The sequence below is a fragment of the Peromyscus californicus genome, unplaced genomic scaffold (assembly GCF_007827085.1).
Source record: "Peromyscus californicus insignis strain IS unplaced genomic scaffold, ASM782708v3 Scaffold_3__1_contigs__length_106647218, whole genome shotgun sequence".
Lineage (NCBI taxonomy): Eukaryota > Metazoa > Chordata > Mammalia > Rodentia > Cricetidae > Peromyscus > Peromyscus californicus.
Window position 1 is genome coordinate 1,617,591 of NW_026294551.1, and position 21,909 is coordinate 1,639,499.

At 52.8% G+C, this 21,909-nt stretch overlaps 3 protein-coding genes across 3 annotated transcripts; 2 read left to right on the top strand and 1 right to left on the bottom strand.

Moving 5' to 3' along the window:
- The first annotated feature begins 3,594 nt into the window (after positions 1 to 3,594).
- Positions 3,595 to 4,464, top strand: Ppp1r27 (protein phosphatase 1 regulatory subunit 27). Its single transcript, XM_052755753.1, has 3 exons — positions 3,595 to 3,784; positions 3,889 to 4,039; positions 4,341 to 4,464. The coding sequence occupies exons 1-3, from the start codon at positions 3,595 to 3,597 to the stop codon at positions 4,462 to 4,464; spliced, it is 465 nt and encodes a 154-aa protein (XP_052611713.1).
- A 437-nt stretch (positions 4,465 to 4,901) lies between these two features.
- On the top strand, positions 4,902 to 11,218 carry Mcrip1 (MAPK regulated corepressor interacting protein 1). The gene is made up of 5 exons (XM_052757977.1): positions 4,902 to 4,997; positions 9,482 to 9,534; positions 9,613 to 9,731; positions 10,107 to 10,208; positions 10,360 to 11,218. The coding sequence occupies exons 2-5, from the start codon at positions 9,527 to 9,529 to the stop codon at positions 10,422 to 10,424; spliced, it is 294 nt and encodes a 97-aa protein (XP_052613937.1). The 5' UTR covers positions 4,902 to 4,997; positions 9,482 to 9,526; the 3' UTR covers positions 10,425 to 11,218.
- Positions 11,219 to 16,407: 5,189 nt separating this feature from the next.
- Gcgr (glucagon receptor) lies at positions 16,408 to 20,443 on the bottom strand. The gene is made up of 13 exons (XM_052758619.1): positions 20,390 to 20,443; positions 20,176 to 20,278; positions 19,202 to 19,309; positions 19,002 to 19,123; positions 18,800 to 18,906; positions 18,555 to 18,711; positions 18,314 to 18,473; positions 18,179 to 18,239; positions 17,855 to 17,924; positions 17,438 to 17,526; positions 17,186 to 17,324; positions 17,078 to 17,119; positions 16,408 to 16,781 (listed from the first exon to the last, which is right to left on the bottom strand). Exons 1-13 carry the CDS (start codon positions 20,441 to 20,443, stop codon positions 16,545 to 16,547), a joined length of 1,449 nt encoding a protein of 482 aa, XP_052614579.1. The 3' UTR covers positions 16,408 to 16,544.
- Between the last annotated feature and the right edge of the window lie 1,466 nt (positions 20,444 to 21,909).

Consider the following 21,909-nt stretch of genomic DNA (forward strand, 5'->3'; position numbering starts at 1 on the left):
TTCAGGGCAGCTACAGGGTGGTGTCTAAAACCTCTGTGTCTGAGATTGGTAGATTAGTAAAACAACTGAAGGCTCTTTGGGGCAGTGGTGAAGGTTTAGTAGACTGGAATTTCCCAATTCCCCCTATGTAGCCAGAGCCATTAGCTTGTAACTTTAAAAAAGTACTGCCCTAAGGGGTCTTCAGGCTTTGAAGTTTAATTCTAGACTGACCATTCTGCCTGCCTATGCTAGATTACCTAACACCTAACAGCCCCCAGGCACTGAGTACATGTCACTACTGCTGGGTGGCATTGTCAGACTTTTTTTTTCTTCTTATTTTTTTTGGTTTGGTTTAATTTAGGCTTGTGTCATCTCTGCTGGCCTTGAACTCACTCTGTATTTCAGACTGACTTTGGACTCATGACAAACCATCTACCTTAGCCTCCAGAGTGCTGGGATTAGAGGTTTGTGCTACTATGCCAAATTTGTGCTGGACTCTTCATTGTTGTTTTTGAGACAGAGTCTGGCTGTCCCACTAGGCAATGCCTTACCCAGAACTATGTTCCCAGTTCTGGACTTTCATAAATTGGGATTGGGTATGGTAATACAAGCCTGTAATCCCAATGCTTAGGAAGCTCAGGAAAGAGGATTGATTTGTTTTGTTTTGTTTTCTTTTGTTTTTTGAGACAGGGTTTCCCTGTGTAGCTTTGGCTGTCCCAGAACTAGCTCTGTAGACCAACCTGGCCTCAAACTCACAGAGATCCACCCAACTCTGCCTCTAGAGTGCTGGGACTAAAGGCATGTACCACCACTGCCCTGCTGGCAAGAAGATTGAAAGCTTGAGGGCTACAAAATGTTGGAGGGTTTTTTGTTTGTTTGTTTGTTTGTTTTTTGAGCCTTGAACTTCTTGCCTCTATCTCCCAAGCGCTGGAATTACAGAAATTGTCACCACCCCAGCTTTGTGTAAATGTTTTAGTCCATTCTCTAAAAAGTAGAAATTCTAAACCTCATAGACTAGTCACTTTATAAGTCCATACTGGCTGAATCAATCAGGGACAGAGGCATGTAATTCCAGGCTTTGTTCTAACATCAACCACCATAAAAGACTTGCACAGCGTATTGTGGCTCCTACTGAAAGTCGAGGTATACTAGGCAGAGACCTCAGCTCAGAACACACAATTCCCAGGAACACTGTCTGTAAGGCTTTGGGAACTAGACTGTGACTCAAACAGAGACCCCAAACTCAAGAACCTCTGTGCTCTAAATGACCAGAGGCCTCATGTGCTAAATATGCCCAGACCTGGTCTTATTAGAGGCCATTCACTGAGGGAAGGAAGGGATGGTTCTGCCAGTCCTCCCTGCTGCTCTGATGGTAGCACCTTCTTTCACATGCTTTCATATGATCCTCTGAGCTGGGAGTGCAGACCGAACCTTTCCACAACACAAAAAAAGACAATCATCACATCTAATCAAGGAGGGGTTCTGTCACCCAGCTACAGCTCGGAACGTTCAGTTTCCCCACTTTAGGTAAACAAGTTAGAAGTCGTGGTACCTGACTCCTCTCAAGTGACCAGGAGTTAGAACTGAGCCTTGGAGATGCAGTCACAGAACCATCCACAGCAGATTCTCCCAGGGCCCGTCCAAGTTTCTGGGATACTCAAACTCAGGGAACAGCCCCTGAGCACTGAGGGATATGGAAGCACCCTGCCAGGCAGGGAGTCCTTGTTCAGTGTGTCTTGTAGCCAATGACCTCAGCTTTACACCTGCAGGGTGTGTAACATGTTGGCTTGACGAAGGCTAGAAAGCAGCCAGGTGATGTAAGGCCTGCTGCTGACCACATTGCCTTCTCAGCTCCCCAGCTTGCCAAGGAGCTGCCCAGTCTCAGGCCTCCCATGACCACCTAGGAATCTCATCAGTATAGTAGGTTGTGTTTCCCAAATTCATGTCCTAGCTCCAAATACTTTTGAGTGTGACTTTTTTGGAAATAGGGTCATTGTTAGTATAAATGGATAAAGTAAGGTCACACTGGAGAAGGGTGTACCCTAAGTCTTTGTAAGAACATCTATGGATGGTGTCTTTATAAGGAAAAATCTGAGCCAGAGTAATAAAACATGCCTGTAATTCCAGTACTTTTTTGAGGAGGCTGAGAGTTTAAGGCTGGCCACCCTGGAAAACAACCACCTTTCCTGAGGAAAAATAGAAATAAAAAATTAAAGGGGTAGCTCAGTGTGGTGGTGAACACCTGTAAACCCAGCACTTGGGAACTGATGGCAGGATGCTCAGGAGTTTCCCTGATTTGCAGTTTAAAAGGAAGTTCAATGCCAGTGACTCTATCTAAAAAAAGAAAGAATAGAAAAAAGGTGGAGGGGGTAGGACTTGACACAGGAAGAGACAGAAGCCATTAGAGATGAATGTAGAGATTGGGCAAATGTTTTTAGAAGCCAAAGAACAGCAAGGACTGGACTGACTTCCAGAGCCTGGGAAGTCTGGAACAGGAGCTCTCTCAGAACCCCAGGAGTCCACCCTGGCATCAGGCTGCTAACCTCTGGAACCATGAGGGCAAATTCTTGTTTGAGAGTTGAGATCCGGGTCTGAGTTACTTGGTCATAACAACCCTAGCAGACTCAACCATTAGCTTTCAGGAATTCAGGGAAGCTGTAGAGTCGGGCTATCCACACCTCCATAACCAAGTTTCTGGGCTCCTATGGCCCAGCTGTACCTGCATTCCATCTACCAGGTAGTCTCACACCCCCAAGCCAAGCACCACCTGAGACCTTGGCTGAAGCTGTTGCAAAAGCAAGACAGCTGGCAGAGTCTGCAGGAAGCTAACATATGGGGTCCTTCCCTTTCTCCACCTGTACCACTCCCTGACCCTTAGGAACAGACTGGATGCCACCTTCATGAGTCTCTAAGAAACGGTCCAGAACCCAGAGGCAGGGTGTTTGTGTGCGCAGGGTGGGTGCCTTAGGACTGGTTGTGCTGGCCTGAAGGACTGAGATCCTAGCCTGGGCAGCAGCAGTTCCTAACAGTATGATATACTCTGAAGGCAGTTCTGGGAATCTTCTCTAGAAGCTACAAGGGAAGGTAAGAGCAACATGTTGGGAAATGGACAGTGCTGAGGCCTTCTAAATGACAATGGATCAGTGCTCTTCAGATGGGGAGGAGACTCAGTTTCCAGCAGGTAGACAGGTAAGCCATCCTTCAAGCTCAGACCCTCGTGATGCTCTTAAGCCCACATCCACAGCTTTGCTCATGGGCACTCTCCTAGTCCTTCTCCTGTCCTCTATAAGGCACCTTCTAGGTCCAGCTGCGGACACAGAGTAGTAGCCAGGAAGGATCTGACCCCTTTGGCCAGACATAGCGACAGGTGTGCTGAAAGATGAGCCACTAAACATGATCCTGTGCTCCGGGAGGGGGGAGCAGCTCGGTTTCAGCCCCTCGCGTCTCCGAGCATGACTGTGCGGCTTTATATAGCCCCGCAAGCCCTATATAAGCTGGAATTGTGGTTCTGTCAAGCCAGAGAGCCATCACACTGATCTGATCTGGCTGGCATACTTCCCACTCTTACCTACTGAAGTAGGGTCCTCACAGAGATAGCCCACCCCAAGCCCCAGGATGCCCAGCAGAACTGCCCGCTATGCCCGCTACAGCCCCAGACAACGGCGGCGGCGGCTGTTGGCTGATCGCAGTGTGCGTTTCCCTAATGATGTTCTCTTCTTGGACCATATCCGCCAAGGCGACCTGGAGCAGGTGGGGCGCTTTATCCGGGCTCGGAAAGTCTCCCTGGACACTATCCACCCCTCAGGTGAGTAAGCACTGATGGACTGACTGGTCTTCTGTCTTTAAGGAGGTAGGGGAAATCCTGTGCAGAGGGCTACAGCCTTGACCCTGCATTCCCACCCTGCCCAGGCCTGGCTGCCCTGCATGAAGCTGTGCTCTCTGGAAACCTGGACTGTGTGAAGTTGCTGGTCAAATATGGTGCTGACATTCATCAGCGGGATGAGACTGGCTGGACACCTCTGCATATTGCTTGCAGTGATGGGTACCCTGACATAGCCAAGTAAGACTATGGAATACGGTTCAGAGGTTTCATCCCAATCCCTCCAAGCTTCAATTGGTCTCCAGCATATGAACCCCCAAATATAGCTCCGATGGTGTAGGCAGCAACTCTGAGGGATTCTGGCAGTTTCTACTCGATTGCAACATTAGAGCAGGCTGGAAAATCTGGCCACAGGTTCCAAGGGGTCAGGTTTCTTCCTCCTTACTCTGCCTGGAAAAAACAAACAGGTGACCCCAGAATTCTAACCCTCTGTTCCTGGGTGGGCTGAGTAAGCTTTAACCAACAGTCCTTCACACCCCAGGTATCTCATCTCTTTGGGAGCAGACAGAGATGCAGCCAATGATGATGGCGATCTGCCCTCCGACCTTATTGATCCAGACTTCAAGGACTTGGTGGAACTCTTCAAAGGAACCAGCATGGACTGAGCCACCCCTGACCTTTGGGGGTTTGTGCCTCCCTGGAGAAGAGGCAAGCACCTTGCCCCAGGGGCCAGGGTGTGCCCAATGAACATGCCGGTGACGCAGCCAGGCTGTTAGGACTTGTCGTGGGGCATGACTCCTCTGCCCTATACCCATTTCTCTGGCCTGGCTTTTTCTCCAGGTTTTGTTATTTTGTTTGGTTGGTTTTTTTATGATGATACTTTTTACTTTTTCAATAAACATGATTCCCAAGCTGTGATGGAGACTAATTAGCGCGGTCCACTGCAAAACCATCGCCATGCACGCTGAGCTGGGGCTTGGTGGCAGCGCAAGGCCTGGGGTTAGAGCCTCGGGGACCAGAGATGCGGGAACCCCTCCCCAAGCCCGCGTTTCCGGGACGACCTCGCGCGCCTCCGACCTCGCCGTACCCCGTGCGCCCGCGATCACGTGGCCGGCTGCGTTTGCGCCTGCGCGGTGCCGTCACTTCCGGCCGGCCCACTGGAAGCGGCGGCGGCGGCGGCGGCGGCGAGGAGGGCGAGGTGAGGAAGGCGCGGCGCGGGCGGCGCGGCGGGGCGGGGCGCCGCGGGCTCCGCGGGACCTTGGCCGCTCCGCCCCGCCCCGCCCTGGTGTCGCTGGGTCTCCTGGCCGGCGCGGGGAGAGACGAGGCCGGTGTCGCCGCGGGGTGCGGACGTGGCGGCCGCCTGGAGGAGCCTTTCCTGCCCGGCCGCCCGCGGGGAAACGACGCCCGCAGTCCCGGCGCAGCCTCCGAGCTCTTCCCGCTTCTGGGCGGCGCAGGCCTGCCCCCTAACCCGCGCCCGTGTCTTTGCCGGTGCCCTGCCCACATCCCTTTTGTTCCGGTGCAGCGGCTCCAGGGCCTGTCCGCTGTTAGTCCGCAAGGTGGACGGGATGGTGGCCGGAAGTGCCATGCCCCTGTTGACAAAAGCAGTCCTGGACCTAGGGTGGCCGTCTTAGATAAGGTGATCTTCCCTCTGAACGCCACGTTTCAGGCAGGGGACAAGCTCAAGCAAGGGTCCCCAGTGAGTTGGGATGAGCTCGTGGACTTCTGGGTGGGGAGTGTCCAGGGCAGAGAGAGACACACACACACAGGACAGGAGGACAGCAGGAGCCAGGTCCTCCAGAATGAGGGGCCTGGGGTCCAGTTACGGAATATTGTGGTTTGCTAGTCCAGGGAAAGAAGAGGATACACATTACATTCGAGGTCTGATGACTTGCCGTCACCACCCGGAAGCAGGCCCAACCTGTCACAGGAGAGTCTGCTGCTTGGCTGGTTAGTTATTAAGTAAAAGCCTAACAATTTGCAAAGGATACAAGGCATGGAAGGAGGAACCAGAAAATTTGAAGCAGGGAGTGGTGGCAGGTATCTGTAATCCCAGCACTTTGTGAGTTGGAGTCAGGAGTATCAGAAATTTAAGACCAGCCAGGGCTACACGAGACCTCTTTTTCTAAAAGGGGTGTGGAGAGAAGGAAGGAAGGAAAGGAAATTTGGATAGCAGAAACTCCAAAAGATCAAGAGTGACCAGCCTTTACACCTTTGGTTCTGGTGGGGGACCACCCTTGTTGTCACTTTGTTGGGCAGCAAAGTTATGACCACCACCTAGCGTCATGTCCCCACCTTGCCTTCCAGGAAGTCTCTGAAGGCCTTGGGTCCGTAGAAACTGATGGTTCTACATAGAATAAACCCATTCAATAAGAATTCTCCATGGAATAGAGGACTGTGAGCACACCTACATGGGTGTCACTGGGAAGTGGGCATTTCAGAGAGGAGAGGAACCTGATGTAGGATGCAGGCAGGGATGGAGGCAAACGTAGGGATAATTAGCATCTAGCACCCTGCTAGTTAATGCAGCTGTGAGGCCCTGGGTTGGATGGGGGCTGGGAGTCATTCAGATCGCCTCTGTTAGGTGACAGCTGCTTCATCCTCTGAGGTAGGATTGTCAGATGTCTTCTTCCTGGCCAGCATGGTAGGAGCATGAACAGTGTGTAACGTTCCCAGCCCAGGGGCTGCCCTGTGGTCCTCCCTTGGCAAGGGTCTGCTGTGGCCTGTGTGGTTCTCAGTCTCTGGATCTCCACCTTGTTTAAGTATGAGCTGACTCCACATTTTCTGTCTCACACTCAGTGGTCTGTAGCATCCCTTTCTTTATTAGTTTTCACTGGGATAATGTAGTATGGCTCTGTCATGTCCATTATGTTGGCTGAAGAGCTGCAGGTCCTTCGTTTGAGGTACAGGCTTCATGTGGCTATGTGTCAGTCTTTGGAGCAGGAGGACCTGTTAACTGCTCCTGGTGACCAGTTCACTTTCAGTGAGGAAGCCACAGGATTTGGAAGACCTCTGTCCAGGGTACTTCTGAACAGAAGATCAGGGAATAGAAAATGGTTCTAGTTCTGTTAGATTTTTAAAAGCCAGCTGGAGAGAAACTAAAGGAAGAAAGAAAGACTTGGTCTGACCTTAGGGGGGCCATGTTTATTCACGGAGAGGACTTTGTCACCCAGGTGTGCAGATGGCCAAAATACCTACAGAGGAAGATGGGATGTGTAGTCTTTCAGCAGGAAACAAGTTTACAACTGACTGCTAAAGGGGGCTGCGGTGTAGTAGCTGGTGACACGAGAAATTGTGGACCAAGAACTCGATGACAGTGTATAGCTCAAGTGGTTCCCACTGGGGAGTGGTGAAAAGTGTCAGGAGGCTGTACTGCCAGCTGTTTGTGTCTACAGTGGAGCTAGGGGGAGCTGGGGCAGCAGGGATGGGTGTGTAAGTCAGGAGGGCAGGGCCACAGGTAGAAGTATGTTGATAGAGGGAGTCCTTGGCCCAGGGATGTATCAGAAGGTCATCAGATCTGAGATACAATCATTATTAGTTGTGCCTTATTTTATGAGTTCACTAAAAACAGCATGTATACACAATTGTGGAGCCTGGTAGCACAGGCTCATAACCTAGCTACTCAGGAGGCCGATGCAGGAGGATTGCAAGTCTAAGGCCTGCTCAGTCAGCAGTAAGTTCAGAGACAGCCTGGTGACTTAGACTGTATCAGAAGTAAAGAAGGAAGCGGTTACACGTAAGATAGCAGTTTGCCTAGATTTACGGGGAAGTGCTGCTCGGCTTGGGTGTGTGGGATTACTGGGACAACAACTTTCAAAGATACAGAGAAAAAGCATGGTGGAGTAGTGCCAGGCATAGTAGTAGTTCATGCCTGTAATCCCAGCACTTGGGGGTGAAGACAGAGAGCCAGGAGTTCATGGCTAGCCCTGACTACACAGTGATTTTGAGGCCAGCTTGGGCTTCCTATCTTTAAACACAAACAGCAGAAAGACCCCAAAAAGTATTGTGGAATTGATGGAATGATTTACCTGTGGCTCGAGTATTGAGAAAACACTTGTAACACAGAGAGAGAAGAAAAACAGGGCAAGGAAGTGCTGGGTTTGGAGCTTGAGGTGGCCTTGCCTGACCTCTGCCCCTGCTATCATCCTGGTGGGAGCCCCAGGGGATAGAGCCCTGGGTACTTCAAGAATTCTTTTGAAGTAGGGCTCTTTCCCTGGCTGCTCACTCGAAATGGTACCCCCTTCTGTGGATGGCCTTTGTTAGACCACCACCCCCTTTACCTGGGCTGCTGAGCAATAGTCTGTGATCTCAGAGGTTTTCAGACATCCTTGGCACTTTTGCAGACTACCATTCTTCTTAGCCCATTGTACCGCTTTGGTCCTGGACCCCAACACGTTAAACCTTTTAGAGACCCTGCTTATTTGGTATCATAGTACTTTATTCCTTGCCAGTAAACATGCTCCAGTTTCTCTGCTTCAACAAACATAAAGCCTGCTGCCAGCTAGGCTGGTGCCAGCAGGGGCACCCAGGCAGAGGGCATTGGAGAATGTGACCACCAGAGCCTGAGGCTGCATGGGTAGAGGCGGCAGAAAATAGTGGCCTAGGGGACAGGTACTGACAAGTAGCAGTGAATCCTGGACAGAAAAGGGTGTCAAGGGCAAAAGCAGCGTGGACCCTGGAAGCTAAGGTAGGGATTGGCCCCTGAGCCCTGCCTTTCTCCTTCCTGGCCTGTAACTGGAGCTTCCCCATCTCGTCTCACTGCCATCATCACACCTCAGAGGCTTGTCTGTGCTTTGATGTCCTTTACTGGCAGCTTTGGGAAAGACAGAGAGTGGGGGCTGGGAGCCAGGTTTGAGGAGAGGCACAGGGTTCTAGAGCTCTTATGGAATTGATACCATTGAGGCGTCTGAATAGTTAATGATCACTAACCATAGAAGAGCCTGGTGTGACAAGCTTGGGACTGTCTGGATCTCATTTGTCTTCAGCATCTGGGGTTGTCCCATCTGGACCAAGGCCAGACTTAGAACTAACCCTGTGTGACTGGTTTCCTTGTCTTGGGTTGTGTGTCCTCAGCTGGTTAATTATGAGATTCTGACCCTAAACATAGATACCCCGCCCACTTGTCAGCAAAGATCCTCTGGCCTATAAACAGGTTGCACCCCAGGGTTCTGGTCACTAGGTTGGGTCAGGTCTGGCTGCTCCCACCAGAGATGTCTTCCTCCTGGTCTACTTTATTTTTGATGCTCTAGTGTTCCTGGGATCCTTTGTCAAATGTCACTGAGCTTCAGGATAGCTAGTTTTCTCAACATGCAGTTCCCATGGACAGTTAGGAGGTTGAGTTTAGGCTTTGCAGAAGCATGAATGAGTCCTAGTAGCCCTCTGGGGTGGAGCTAGGGTCTGTTGTGCTCTACTGTGCAGGATCTGCAGACTGAAGACAGGAATGGGTTGGGAGATGAGGCTGAACACATGGTCCCAGTGGCTACGTTAAGCAGTGTTTACCTGCGTGTGTCCTTTGTGTCTCTGACACCGACACCTCCATAGCAGTTCAGGATTGCTTGGAGCCCACTAGCCACTCAAGTCTTGGGCCTAGCCTAAGGGTCCCCAGTGGACTCAGGGGCACATAGTTTGTTCCTTTTTCTGCTGGAAAGGCGACATCTGCAGTGCCTTGGGGTTTCTGTTTTATAGGCCGCAGGATCCAGCAGCCAGGTGCCAGGACCAGACATCCCAGCAATGACCAGGTGGGTCTTAGGTTTGTGTGGGAGTTGGGACCCCATCTATCCTACTAATCCCTTCTCACACATAGAGCGTTTCCCCAGCTCTCCTGTCTCCAGAGTCGTCTACAACGGCAAGAGGAACAGCAGTCCCCGCTCTCCCACCAACAGCAGTGAGATCTTCACGCCAGCACACGAAGAGAATGTGCGCTTCATTTATGAAGGTTGGTGCCCTTGGTGCCTGTGCTCTGCTCTACCGCCTGCCGTGGGTGAACACCCCGCCCTCCACTCTTCCCACTCTGTCTGGGTCCCAGACAACAGACCGGATGGGTGGGACCCTCTAAGCCTTCTAACTTGGGGAGGCCATTGCACAGAAGGGACTGGCCTTCGGGAGGAGCAGGGGCGGGAGGAGCTGATGCAGAGGGAGGACAGTTTGGGATTCTGCAGGACACCCTCAGCTCTGTGACAGAGGGAGACTGGTCGAAGCAGGGATGGACGCTGCTGAAGGGAAGGAAGGTCTGCTTGGCCCAGCATCAGGGGCAGATGCTCTGTTGACTTGAATACTGCAGAGCACTGAACCCACTGTCCTCTTGTTGCAGCCTGGCAGGGTGTTGAGCGAGACCTGCGCAGCCAGCTCTCTGGCGGTGAGCGGGGCCTAGTGGAGGAATATGTGGAGAAGGTTCCCAACCCCAGCCTGAAGAGTGAGTAGGGCAGACCTAAGGGAGCTGGAGGGAAGGCCCTGCTTCCTGCTTGCACTGTTGTCCTTTCCAAGACACCTGGGTTTGGGAGCCTCTAGCAGTGGGGACTGGGTGGGGCTCTGTTCCCAGCACCAACCAGACTGTCCCCCGACAGCCTTCAAGCCCATCGATCTGAGTGACCTGAAGCGCCGGAACACGCAGGATGCCAAGAAGTCCTAGAGTGCCTGGCGCCCCTCCCCTGGCCTCCACAAGATCAGGGTGCACTTGATGTTGGTTCCCTCTGTTCCAGTGGCTCTGCTCCTGGGAGGGGGGAGGAGAGTGTGCTCTATCGGGCCGTAATCCCCAGAGCCAGCAGGATTGATGGTCAAGGCCCTTCCTTTCCTCTCCAGGGTATCAAGGTGCCCCTGTCACTGGGGGAACAGGGGTCTGGCCATGTCATCCCCTGTCCTTTTCCCCTGGCCAGCCGCATCTTGGGTAGCACCTGGCCCTGCCTACCCAGCCCTCTCTGCTGTTACCTGCCATGCCTGGCCCCTCTCCTTCCTGGCCACTCAAGGTCGGAAAGGATAAAGGGACCTCTGTTTCTTTGGCTGTTGGAACCTTGAATGACCAGAAATTAGGACATGTGCAGTCCCACCTGCATCTAGTGTGGGTCTCTCCATGGAGACTTTTGGCCTGGACCTTGGGGAGCTCCCCTATCCCCACTGTCCATCTTGCCCCTTTCTTGCCTCAGTTTCAGAGTGGAGTCAGCTCTGAGCCGAGGACAGTGCTGGCTCTCTGGAGGGGCCTCTGGCCACCAGGCCTGGTCTCCTGGGACCTGTAGCCCTGTGGCCACAGCAGTGCCCTTGAGCAGGGGCACTAAGGCTGGCCTTGAAGGAGTGGTGCTGCCAGGCCTGTCCTGGCTTTCTCGGGTGTGCTGGGAGGATTACCAAGGCCCCCTTTTCTTGTACCCTCTTGAATCCAAGTGTCTGTGTTGGAGACCGAGGGTCTGTGAATAAAGGTGGGTGGCACTGGAAGTGGTGTCTGAGTGGTCTGTTAGGCCCTGCTCTGAAGCCCACACAGCTGCACAGGACTGGAGACTCAGGCCTTGTGAGCCCTGCAGATCTGTGACCCCTGGCCCCCCAGAGCAGTCTGGGGAGTGATAAAACCAGATCCTCATGGTATCCAAGCTGCCGTTCCTCATATGGAGCTCTGAAAGTAGTTCACACTCTTTTTTTTTTTTTTTTTTTAAATCACCTTAAACTCCTTGCTGGCCTGGTCTATGGACTCTGAGGAGCATTGGCTCCTTGGCTGTCTGGGGCAGCTGCTAGGCCCATGAGAGACCTGGCTGCATTTGACCTTCAATCATGGAAACAGCCCTGGAATGCTCCTGCTCCTGAGAAGATGCCAAAGCGGAATTTATTTCAGGAACATGCTTTCCCAGAAGAGTATTCCGGGGCTCAAGTGGCCCCCAGAGGCATCTCCTGGGTGTGGGCTGGGCAAGACAAGTCTCCTCAGGGAGGTGCAGGCAATACAGGACAGTGAGAAATAGGTGTTCTAGGTGCCAAGCCATCCCCCATGAGTTGGCATTGTTAGTTCCCTGGAGCCTGTTGGGCTCTTTGAAGAGGCTCAGTGTCCTAGGCTGTTGTTACCTAATCTGCCTCCCATTGTCAGGACTGGAAGGGGACATCAGGACAAGGTGGGTGGGCACACAACCTGGGATCCAGTATGTCCGCTGAGGGATCAAGCAAAGTCCTAACCCGAGAACATTCTGCCTCCTAGTGGGTTGATTCATACCAGCTCTACTAGAGCACTTCCAGGGGCTTCCCAGCCTTTCCTGGAGGGGTAGTGGGCTTGGACTCTGGCTGGGCTGGTACCACACACATGACCTTCAGCGAAGTTGTCATATCCCAACCTCTTCAAGTGATCAGTACTTGGTTCCTCTGTGGTTCCCAGGTTAAGTACCCACTGCCACTATTAATCGATCATGGATTCACTTGACAAAGTTAGCTCAATATAGTGAGCTCAGTGACACATAGCACTTGGACATACTAAATGTCCCTGAGATGTATCAAAGCCATATAATTGCTGGGCGGTGGTGGCGCATGACTTTAATCCCAGCACTTGGGGAGCAAAGGCAGGCAGATCTCTTGTGAGTTCGAGGCTGGCCTGGTCTACAGAGTGAGTTCCAGGACAGACAGAACTGTTAACACAGAGAAACCCTGTCTGTGGGGCGGGGACATGTAATTTGGGTTCTAACAACTGGATCAGTCCTGTTTTGGGCTGTGGGTTCTGCCTTCTTCCCCCTAACCCCAGCCACCTAGGCCTCTGTGCTTTGCCTCTCAGTTCACCAGGAGTCCTTGCCTTGTACTCAGTGCTAGCTGGAGTCCCTAGGGGACATCCCAGTACCCATGCCCTCTGCATGGAGCCTTGTACTGGATGATCCCAGGTCAAAAGGTGAGCAGGGCAGAGGAAAATAGGATTTGGTAGGTGGGGCTGACCTGCTTCAAGGACTCAGGGAGATATGCCCTTGTTATGTGCCCCCCCCCCCACACAACACACCCATCTTCCCTCCCTGCCAAGGGCTACCACTTGGAGTCAGTGCCATGGGTCACTACCTCCTACATAGAGTTCACCTTACAGGGTGAGAACTTCGATGAGATACTTGCACCTATCCACCTGTGGAGAAAGGGGTCAGGATCAGGGTTTGGAAACCTGCAACAGGTCTCCCATCCACCCTGGCTGCAGGCCCATCCTGAAGCTACTCTGTCACCACAGTACTTAAGTGATACTTGTAACTCTTAGCCATCCAGAGGGCTACCAGGCCTAGTGGTTAGTAAAATGAGCTGAGCAAGAGGATGCAAGCACCTTTGTGGATCAGTGTGAGCCGCCTCCTGTGCTGTTCAGAGGCAAACCCACACATCACAGCTTTCAATCAATGGTGACAATAAAAGTACAAATAGAGCAAGCCTGGATTTGTTTGTTTGTTTGGTTTTTGGGTTTTTTTTGTTTGTTTGTTTGTTGTTGTTGTTTTGTTTTAGTTGGGCCTGGCTGGTCTGGAACTCACAAAGATCAACCTGCTTCTGCCTCCTATGTTCTAGGAATTAAAGGCATGCACCACCACAACCAGCTATCCTGAGTTTTTCATTTATTGATTTTCCCACTTCCCGCTGCACCAGGCTGTTCCTGTCCAGTGTCTTCTCTAGATTTTTCTTTTTTAGTTCTATTTATTTTAAGTTTTTTTTTTTTTTTTAAACAGGATCTCAGAGTCACAGAGGTCCACCTGTGCTCCTGATGCTGAGGTTAAAGGTATATGCCACTATATCCAGCTAATTTTTTTTTCTTAATATGTATGTGTGAGAGTGTCCATAGAGGCCAGAAGAAGTTGCATCCCCAAGAACTGTAGTTACAGTCAATTGTGAGCTGCTTGATATGAGTGCTGGAGTCAGAATTCAGTCCTCTGCAAGAGTATCCAGTGCTCTAACACAAAGCCACCTCTCCAGTCCCTACAGTGGTTTTGCCTTTGTCTTCTTTAGACGGGATCTCAAGGTGGCCTCACCCTTACTATGTAGCTGAGGGTGGCCTTGGATTTCTGACCCTTCTTCCCTCCAGCTTCATAAACGTAGGGGTTGTAGGCATGTGCCACCATATCTGACATGCTGAGGATCGTGCTAGGAAGGGACTCTACAACGGAGCTACATCGCCAACCCTTGGATAGTTTTGTTTTCCCTCAATTTTGGTCGCATCAAGATTGAATGATCACATTATGACGTTTGTGTTTGTATTCAAAGGCAAACCATATGGTGAGTTGTTTTTTCTATTTTTTCCTCGTGGAATTACTAATTGCCTTCTTTCACCATCTGCTTTGTTTCTTTTCCTTACTTTTTTGTGTGTCTGTATGTGTAAATATGTATATGCACGAGTGGAAACGGGAAACACCTTGAATGCTATCTCCAGGAAGCCTGTCTGCCTCCTTTGAGATTGGCCTGAAGCACTTGTCACTCAGGCTGGACTGGCTGGCTGGCAAGCCCTGGGCCCTCCTGTTTTCCCAGAACTGAGATTCCACTTGCATACCACCTTGCCCTTTCGTTCTGCCTTATTTGTGGGACCCAACAACTTCATACGTTGTAGGCAAGCACTCCACCATTGCTCTGCAGCCTCTTCCCTTTAGGGTTTTGTTGTTGTTGTTTGTTTGAGACAGGGTCTCTATATAGCCCTGGCTGTCCTAGAACTCACCATGTGGACCAGGCTGGCCTCAAAATCAGAGCCCTGCCTGCTACTGCCTCATAAATGCTGGGAATAAAGGTGTGTACTGTGACCCACAGCTGGCACCTTCAGGTTTTTGTTTTGTTTTTTTGGAAGTCTCATGGAGCCCAGGCTGATTTTGAACTTGCTATGTAGCTCTAGGCCTTCAAGTCTTTATCATCCTCCCAAGTACTGGAATGACCACATCTGGTTGTGTTTGCTTAGTTTCCTGTATATTAATCCTAAAGCCTGAACTCTACCCAGTCATCTGAGTCTACAATCTGTTCATTTCCACTCCCTTTAGGGGACTCTCTGGAGCCCTTTGTCTGGCTTGAGGTCCCTCCTCTAAGCAGTCATCCACAGCTCAACTCTCCTAAGTTTGATCCTTGATGATCAATGTCTTTTTTTCTTCTTAGTTTTCATCTTTATTTTTGTGATACGAATGTCCACACACCAGATTCTAGGGGACCACATGCAAGTCATCTTCCTTCTAACAATACACATTCCTCTGGAACACTGAGCATTTATGTACCTGCCACAGGATTACATTTCCTTTCCTTCGTATTCACATGCCTGTGTCCCTCTGGGGTACCTGTGCACACTCACACACTTTGCTGAACAGCACCCAACATTCCTGTGGGGAGGAGACTGACATGCAGGACTAAGGGAGGAGAGAGAACCCTGGAGAAGGGATAGGGTCCCCTGAAATGAAAGTGATGCTGCATGGACCCTGGATTGTGCTGGAAAGAGTTCCTCCACCACTGTGGAGCTGCCAGGTCATGGTTCATGTTCATTGGCTAAGTGAACCTGCCTGGCTCCCCCCTCTTCCCTTGCCTGCACCAGTCTGCTCCAGTTCCCTTGGGGACAGAGATGGGGACGGGGTGAAGGAGGACAAGGGCAGAAGGACTCAGGATGGGGAGGGCTGTCAGGAGGCCCCAAGTGAGCTACATCCCCCAAGGCAGTCACCAACCCTGAGCTCAGCTGGCGTGAAGGAGAATGTACATACTCATGTGCTGGCCTGGAGTGGCTTTGTGCCCACAGCAGGCACCCCAGCACCCAGAGCTCTGGATCTGGGGCTTGGAGTCTGGAGGTCTGGGATGAGCTGCCCAAGATTGCAAGGTCAGAAGCCCCGGGTCTCAAGCAGATGCAGCCAGCTTCACTGGCTTCCAGCCCTTTGTCTCCTACCAGTCGTAGTAATTCAAATACCCACCTGGGCCAGAGGTGCACCAGTCCTCCGAACCCAGCCTCCTGCATGTCTCCTCCTCACTTCCCTCCCTGATGCTCCCAGGCATTTGGAGGGTGGCAGGGTAAGGCCCCCTTCAGGCCCCAGTGCCTGGCCTGGCAGGTGAGTCATTCTATTTACCTTTCCTGAGAGGCCTCCTGTCCCTTCATTTGCTTCAATTAGCCTGCTCTGCCTGAGCAGCAGCTACAGCCCACGTGGCCTGATGCTGGCTGTGTGCACCCCTCCCCCAGGGTCCTGCACCATTTTCTACTTTAACAGAGGTACCTGGCTGACTCCCTCCCCACCCTATCTTCACAGCACAGGCCAAAGAGACAACCCTAGAGGTTGACCACAGTCCTTTGTATGTCCTATTCTGCCCAACAAGGTCCTGGTTTGCATGGCTGAGTCAGGAGACTTTATCAAAAACACTTCCTCAAGGGGCAACTTAGGCTCAGGGTGATCCTGGAGAAAGCAGCCCCTACCCCAAAGCACCACATTAGGGACAGCTATTTCCTGGATCGCATTAGCCCTCTCTGCCCGGTGAGTACCCATCCACATCTGCTCCTACTCCTTGAGCTGGCCCAGCTCTCCCGGTGCTTCAAGCCCTGCTGTCGAGGATATGCACAGCAGCTACTACTTGAGCTCTTTATTGAAGGACATATATCTGTGCACATGGGACATGTCAATACACATGGGGACACCCAGAGTCTATAGCACAGCTTCTCCATCATATTCAACCCTCACTCCATCAGCGTGGCCTGTACCAGGGTCAGGACAGGTCTGGGGAGTGTGGACAAGCTGCTGTCCAGCTGCATTGTCTCCCCAGCCTTGGCCAGGCATCTGGTCCTGAGTTGTCCTGTAATCTGAATCCAGCCTGGCTGGGCTCCAGTGGAGATTCAGGTGTGGCTGTCAGCCAACCCTGAGAGACTACTGACAAAGGTCTCCACAGAGGGTTCATGATGGCCGGTCCCGTTGCTGCTGCCTGCACTCACAAGCTGAAGTTTCTCCCCGGGATCACCACGACTAGACCCTGCAGGGGCCATGTGGCTGCCATGGCTGACAGCGGTCTGTTCATCCTTCAGGGCTTTGCCCTCTCGCCATCGCCTCCAACGCTGCAGCAGCTCTGCCTGCACCTAGCGGACACACAGGTAGGGCCGCTCTGTCACCCTACCTCGCTAGGATCCTGCCGGGCCACTCTGAGATGCCCAGCTTTAGTCTAAGCAGACCTAAATATGTTCCCATATTGGGTACATTAGGGCCATTTGTCACCAGGGAAGGTGGGGATCACCTCACATACTGAACTCCCTGAGGACCGAGGGGGCCTGACATCCAACACATGCAGCCATAATAATGGGGAGGAAGGTATGGTCATACCAGGGCAGGGCTGGCCCCTGTGCCATGCTCTGATCCTGGTCCCAGCCTCACCTACCTCCTTGTTAAGGAAACAGTAGAGAACAGCCACCAGCAGACCCTGGAAAAAGAGGGTGGTCAGGGGCAGCACTCTGGGCCCTAGGGGTGGGGTCTGGTGGGGACTCACCTGGAAGGAACTGAGGAAGAGGTCGAAAAAGAGCTTGGTGGAACGCAGGGTGCCCTGGGCGTGCTCATCAGTCACAAAAGCAAAGACCACCTCATGGACCCCCAGCAGAGGGATGAGCGTCAGCGTGGACCTGGCTAGCCTGCAGAGGCAGAACTTGAGCACCCTTACCTGCCGGGGCTTCTGGGCTCTCCCCACAAAGGCATTGGCCCCCAACCCCAACCCTCTCTGGCCTGGGCCCTGGCCCTTGCCCACCGGAACTTGTAGTCAGCATAGTGCATTTGATGGGCACGCAGCTTGGCCACAAGAAGGTGAATAATGTGGACAAAGATGAAAAAATTGATCTGTGTGAGGAAGACAAAGGTCAGAGGCAGCCTGAGAACTTCCTGTGTCTTGCATGGTGCTCATGTGTCCCCCCTGCAGGTGAGGTTGTTGCCAAGTGAGCCCTGGACACATGGTTCTAGGGCTGGCAGGCATCTAGCCAAGGATGGGCAGCCTGACCCACAGCCCAGGGTGTACAGCCCTTGGATAAGTGCTGGGATTACCCACCCTCCATCCTCTGGGCAGAATGTGTTCTGCTAAGCCTCTAGAAGGCTGAGGAAGCAAGGACCTGGGAAAGCCAAGCCAGTGGCCCTTTCCCTGTTGAGGGCAACATGCATCTTGTTTCCTCACCAGTATGGCCAGGAAGACAGGGATGCGCAAGATCCACCAGAAGCCCATGTTATCATTGCTGGTCCAGCACCTGCAGGGGGCGGTCGCTCACATCCTGGGGATGCATGCAGCTCCCCAGCCCCTATCCCTATCTGCTGGGATTTACTGAACACCCCCAGAAAGGAAAAGTGAGAGCCTTTAATGAACCCCAGCTCCAGAACCCTGGATTTACATCTCTTGTCAAAGTGTGACCCTCACCCGCCTCCCCCCACCCTAGGGTCTCTTTACAAAGCCCAGCAGCATCAGCCTCAGCTGCTCCAGCCCAGCCTATTAACTCATACTCACTGGACATTCTCAAACAGACACTTGACCACCACCCAGGGGATGACAAACAGCAGGGGCGCCCCTGTGGGAAGCAGCAGCTGTGGTTCCATGGCCCTGGTTAGCTTGCTTCCCCATTCTCCCCACAAGCCTACTCACCCCAGCCAATGCCCAGGTAGAGGGAAAAGAAGCTCTTCTCTGGGAAGGTAGCAAGGCTCAGCAGGCTGTACAGGTACACACCCTCTACCAGCAACCAGCAATAGTTGGCTATGACGCCGTACTGCATGATCACTGTGGCCGCTCGACAACCAGCCAGCGCCTGAGCAAGGTGAGGAATGAATGGGGTCCACGACACCCTGCCACCCTACACAGGCTGGCGAGCCTTCAGATCTGGGCTCACCCCATTGCTGAGCCAGACGCTCACGCTTAGGTCATCCCCAATCTTCTGGCTGTAGCGTGTCTTGAGCAGCCAATCAATGACCAGCACAGAGCCAGCTTTGAGCACAAAGGATGCAAACAGGTTCCCGTGGATATAGTTTCGGGTGCAGTGCAGCTTCCTATACGACAGCAAGTCAGCACCACCCCTGCCCTGTCCCTCTCCCACCTTACCACACTGAGTATGAGCTGTGAGTGACAGCTGTATACCTGAGGCCCAGCAGGATGACCAGGGCAAGGAGCAGGGCCCCCAGGGACAGACTGTAGCCCACAGTGTACATCACCTGGTAGCTGCTATACATCTTGGCCACCTCCTTCTGCAAACCAGAGACTGAGCGGGCCTGGGCAGTGCCTCATCCCCGGGCCCCACCCAGCCCCACTGTGATTCCACCCCAAGCCCTCCAGAGCTGACCTGGACCTTGATCTCTTCATCATCCATCTGGCACTGGGAGGCGTTGCGCCAGGGCTGCCCCCGAGGCCCTCTCACCCACTGCCCATCAGGCCCACACCTCTTGAACACCAGGCGGTGCTGCACTGGGACATGGGTGCAAGGCTCTGATCAGCCCACCCTTAAGCTCCACCCCCTCAGCTTCCCAGGCCCTCCATCGTTACCTTTGTGGTACCAAGGCAGGTACCAGGGGCAGGAGATGTTAGCTGTGGTATTGAGTGGGGTGTCAGGCCAGCAGGAGTACTTGTCAAAGGTTCTATTACAGACTAGCTCTGTGAAGATGAAGGGCGTGGGACAGAGGTTCCAAATCAGGACCAGAAGCCCCCTGAGCATCACCATCACTTCATTGAGCCTGCATCCAAAGGGGCTGCCTCCCTGATGTGGGGCACAAGGCACAGCCCCTGGGGCCAGTTATCTTGCCTCCTGGACTCCATGCCCACCTCCCCCTCCAGCTCAGCCAACACTTGAGTTTTCCCAAGGTACCTTTCCTTCAAGATCTCCCATTCAAATGTGCCCCAAACTGCCTTTTTAAAAAATTAGTTTTTAAATTTTTCACATTTATTTTAGTGTGTGTGTGTTGTGTACATGCACATGTATAAGCACACAGAAGCACACGTGTGGACATAGCATATAGGGTCATACGACAACTTGGAAGGATCATTTATCTGTTTTCACTCTGTGGGTCCCAGAGCCTTTATCTGCTGAGCCATCCCACCGGCCCCTCCCTCCTTGTAATACATTCCTTCCCGGGTGTTGATCCCAGTTTGGTTGGCATCCTTTCCAGGCCCAGTCCCAACCACAGTTCCTACATCCTTCTCCCTCATTCTAGGCACTGGTCATCTCCCTCAGCTGAACAATGACATGGCCCCAATCTCTCTTGGCACCCACACTGACCTTATCCACTGTCTGCCCACTGTGAGCCGCACCCTGCAGCAGGGAGGACAGCAGAGCACGCCAGCTATAAGGCAGTTCTGCATTTCTATTGTTTCCTGACCATGCTGCCTTGGGGAAGCCACTGGCCTCTGGAGGTCAGTCACCTGGCCTGCATTGAGTGTCCCTGTCACATTCCCATAAGAAGGTCTCTGCACTGCACACTCAGGCAGGGTGACGGATGCAGGAGTCTGTCGGTGGGACTCACCGGTAGGTGGAGGCAGCAGACTCAAGTTGTGGTGGCACTGGTCACCATACAGCTTCCATTTCTCAAACAAGAAGTCCATTACCTGGGCAGAGGATGCCCTTGGCTGGGAGACAGGTGGCAAGCCACCAGAAGGACAGACAGGACAGACAGCTGTCAGCACTTCTGTGCAGGGCAGGCAGCCCTCCATGCAGGGTGATGGGTACACAGCACTCACCAGGCACAGCAGCAGCAGCAGCAGGTGGGGACTGTGGGGCTGGGCGAGAGGCATACCTCTGGGTAGCCACCCCCCACATCTGGCGGGGTTGCACGTCTTGGTCCTTGGGGGTGTGTACACCCCTCCTCAGGCTAGAGAGAAGCAGAACAGTGGAGTCTGGAGAAAGGCTATAGAGCATCCTGTCCTCTAAGACTAAACCTCTGAGCCTAAGGCCTCCTGATAGCTGAGGCTTGTGGAAGGGACATGTGAGCAGCTCCCAGTCAGAGATAGGCGACCATGGGCAACTGTTTTCCTGCTACCTGGGGCTGGCCTCCCTACAGTAGTCAGCCTCCCTACTTGGCCACCCTGTTTTCTCAGAGTGGCACCAACACCTCAGTTACTTCCTCCTCCCTCAGTCCTGTTGCCCTGGCTGGGCCTAGACCTCCCCACCTATCCTTAACCCTTGGAAAGCCGACTGGCCAGACAATCTAACCCAGGATAAAGAGAGTGAGAGTGGAGTGCCTAGGCCCATCACCACTTGGCCCTTGTGCCAGAGAAGTTCCTAGACTGCCAGGGGCCAGGGGTGGGAGGGGGCATGTGCTCAGGTTGTCTCTGCCACCTGTGTGTCCCCTTTCCCAGGACCAGTGTGTTGTACAAGGTTCTCAGACTGGGCCTCGTGGTCACTCGGGGCACCAAACTGGCAGCACATTCCTTTAAGATTAGCACAGCTGCTGCCAGGGCCCAGACGAGGGACACCTCTGCCTGATGTTGCCAGCAGGACCTGATAACACTAGTGGCAGGTTCCAGGCAGCAGCAGCCTCACACCTCAGCCCCACACTGCATCAGAACTCTGCTTGACTCTGCTGGAGTCTCATGGGAGAAGAGAGAAGAGCTCCTTAGGGCCTCACACTATAGGGTAGTCACACTATGAGCTTCCCAGGGCTGAGATGGGCCTCTCTCCTGTGTACCCACAAGTAGAATATAAAATACAGAGCCAGGTATGATGGCATGTATCTCTAGTCCTAGCATTTAGGAGGTGGAAGCAGGGGGACCACCCAAAGTTCAAGGCCGGCCTGGTCTATAGAGTGAGTTCTTGGCTGGCCAGGACTACATAGCAAGATGCCCTTGAGGTGGGGAAGAGAGGGTGGTGAAGAGGAGAAGAGAAGAACATGGATATGGCTAAGGTAGAGGGATTTGCAGGGGTCTCAGCTGGCAGAAAGGGGGACCCCTGGATTTCAGCCTGCTATGGTAAGCCCCGTTGAGTTCTTGAGGCAACAGCTTGATAGGGCTTCCCTTCACTTCTGCCCTCCTACACTTCTGGCCCCTTCAGTCACACTTGGCTTGCCGCCTACTATGGGACTCCTGAGTCTGGCAGGAGGCAAGATCCAAGAGTTTTAGATCTCTGGTACCTGAACCTCAGGGCAAAATAAATACCCATAGAGTAGAGGGTTCAAGCAGCAAACAGGTTGAAGAGGTGAGGAAGTTCAGGTATTCCTATCTCTGGGTCACCAAGCGACCTTACTCTCCTGATTTGGATCAAA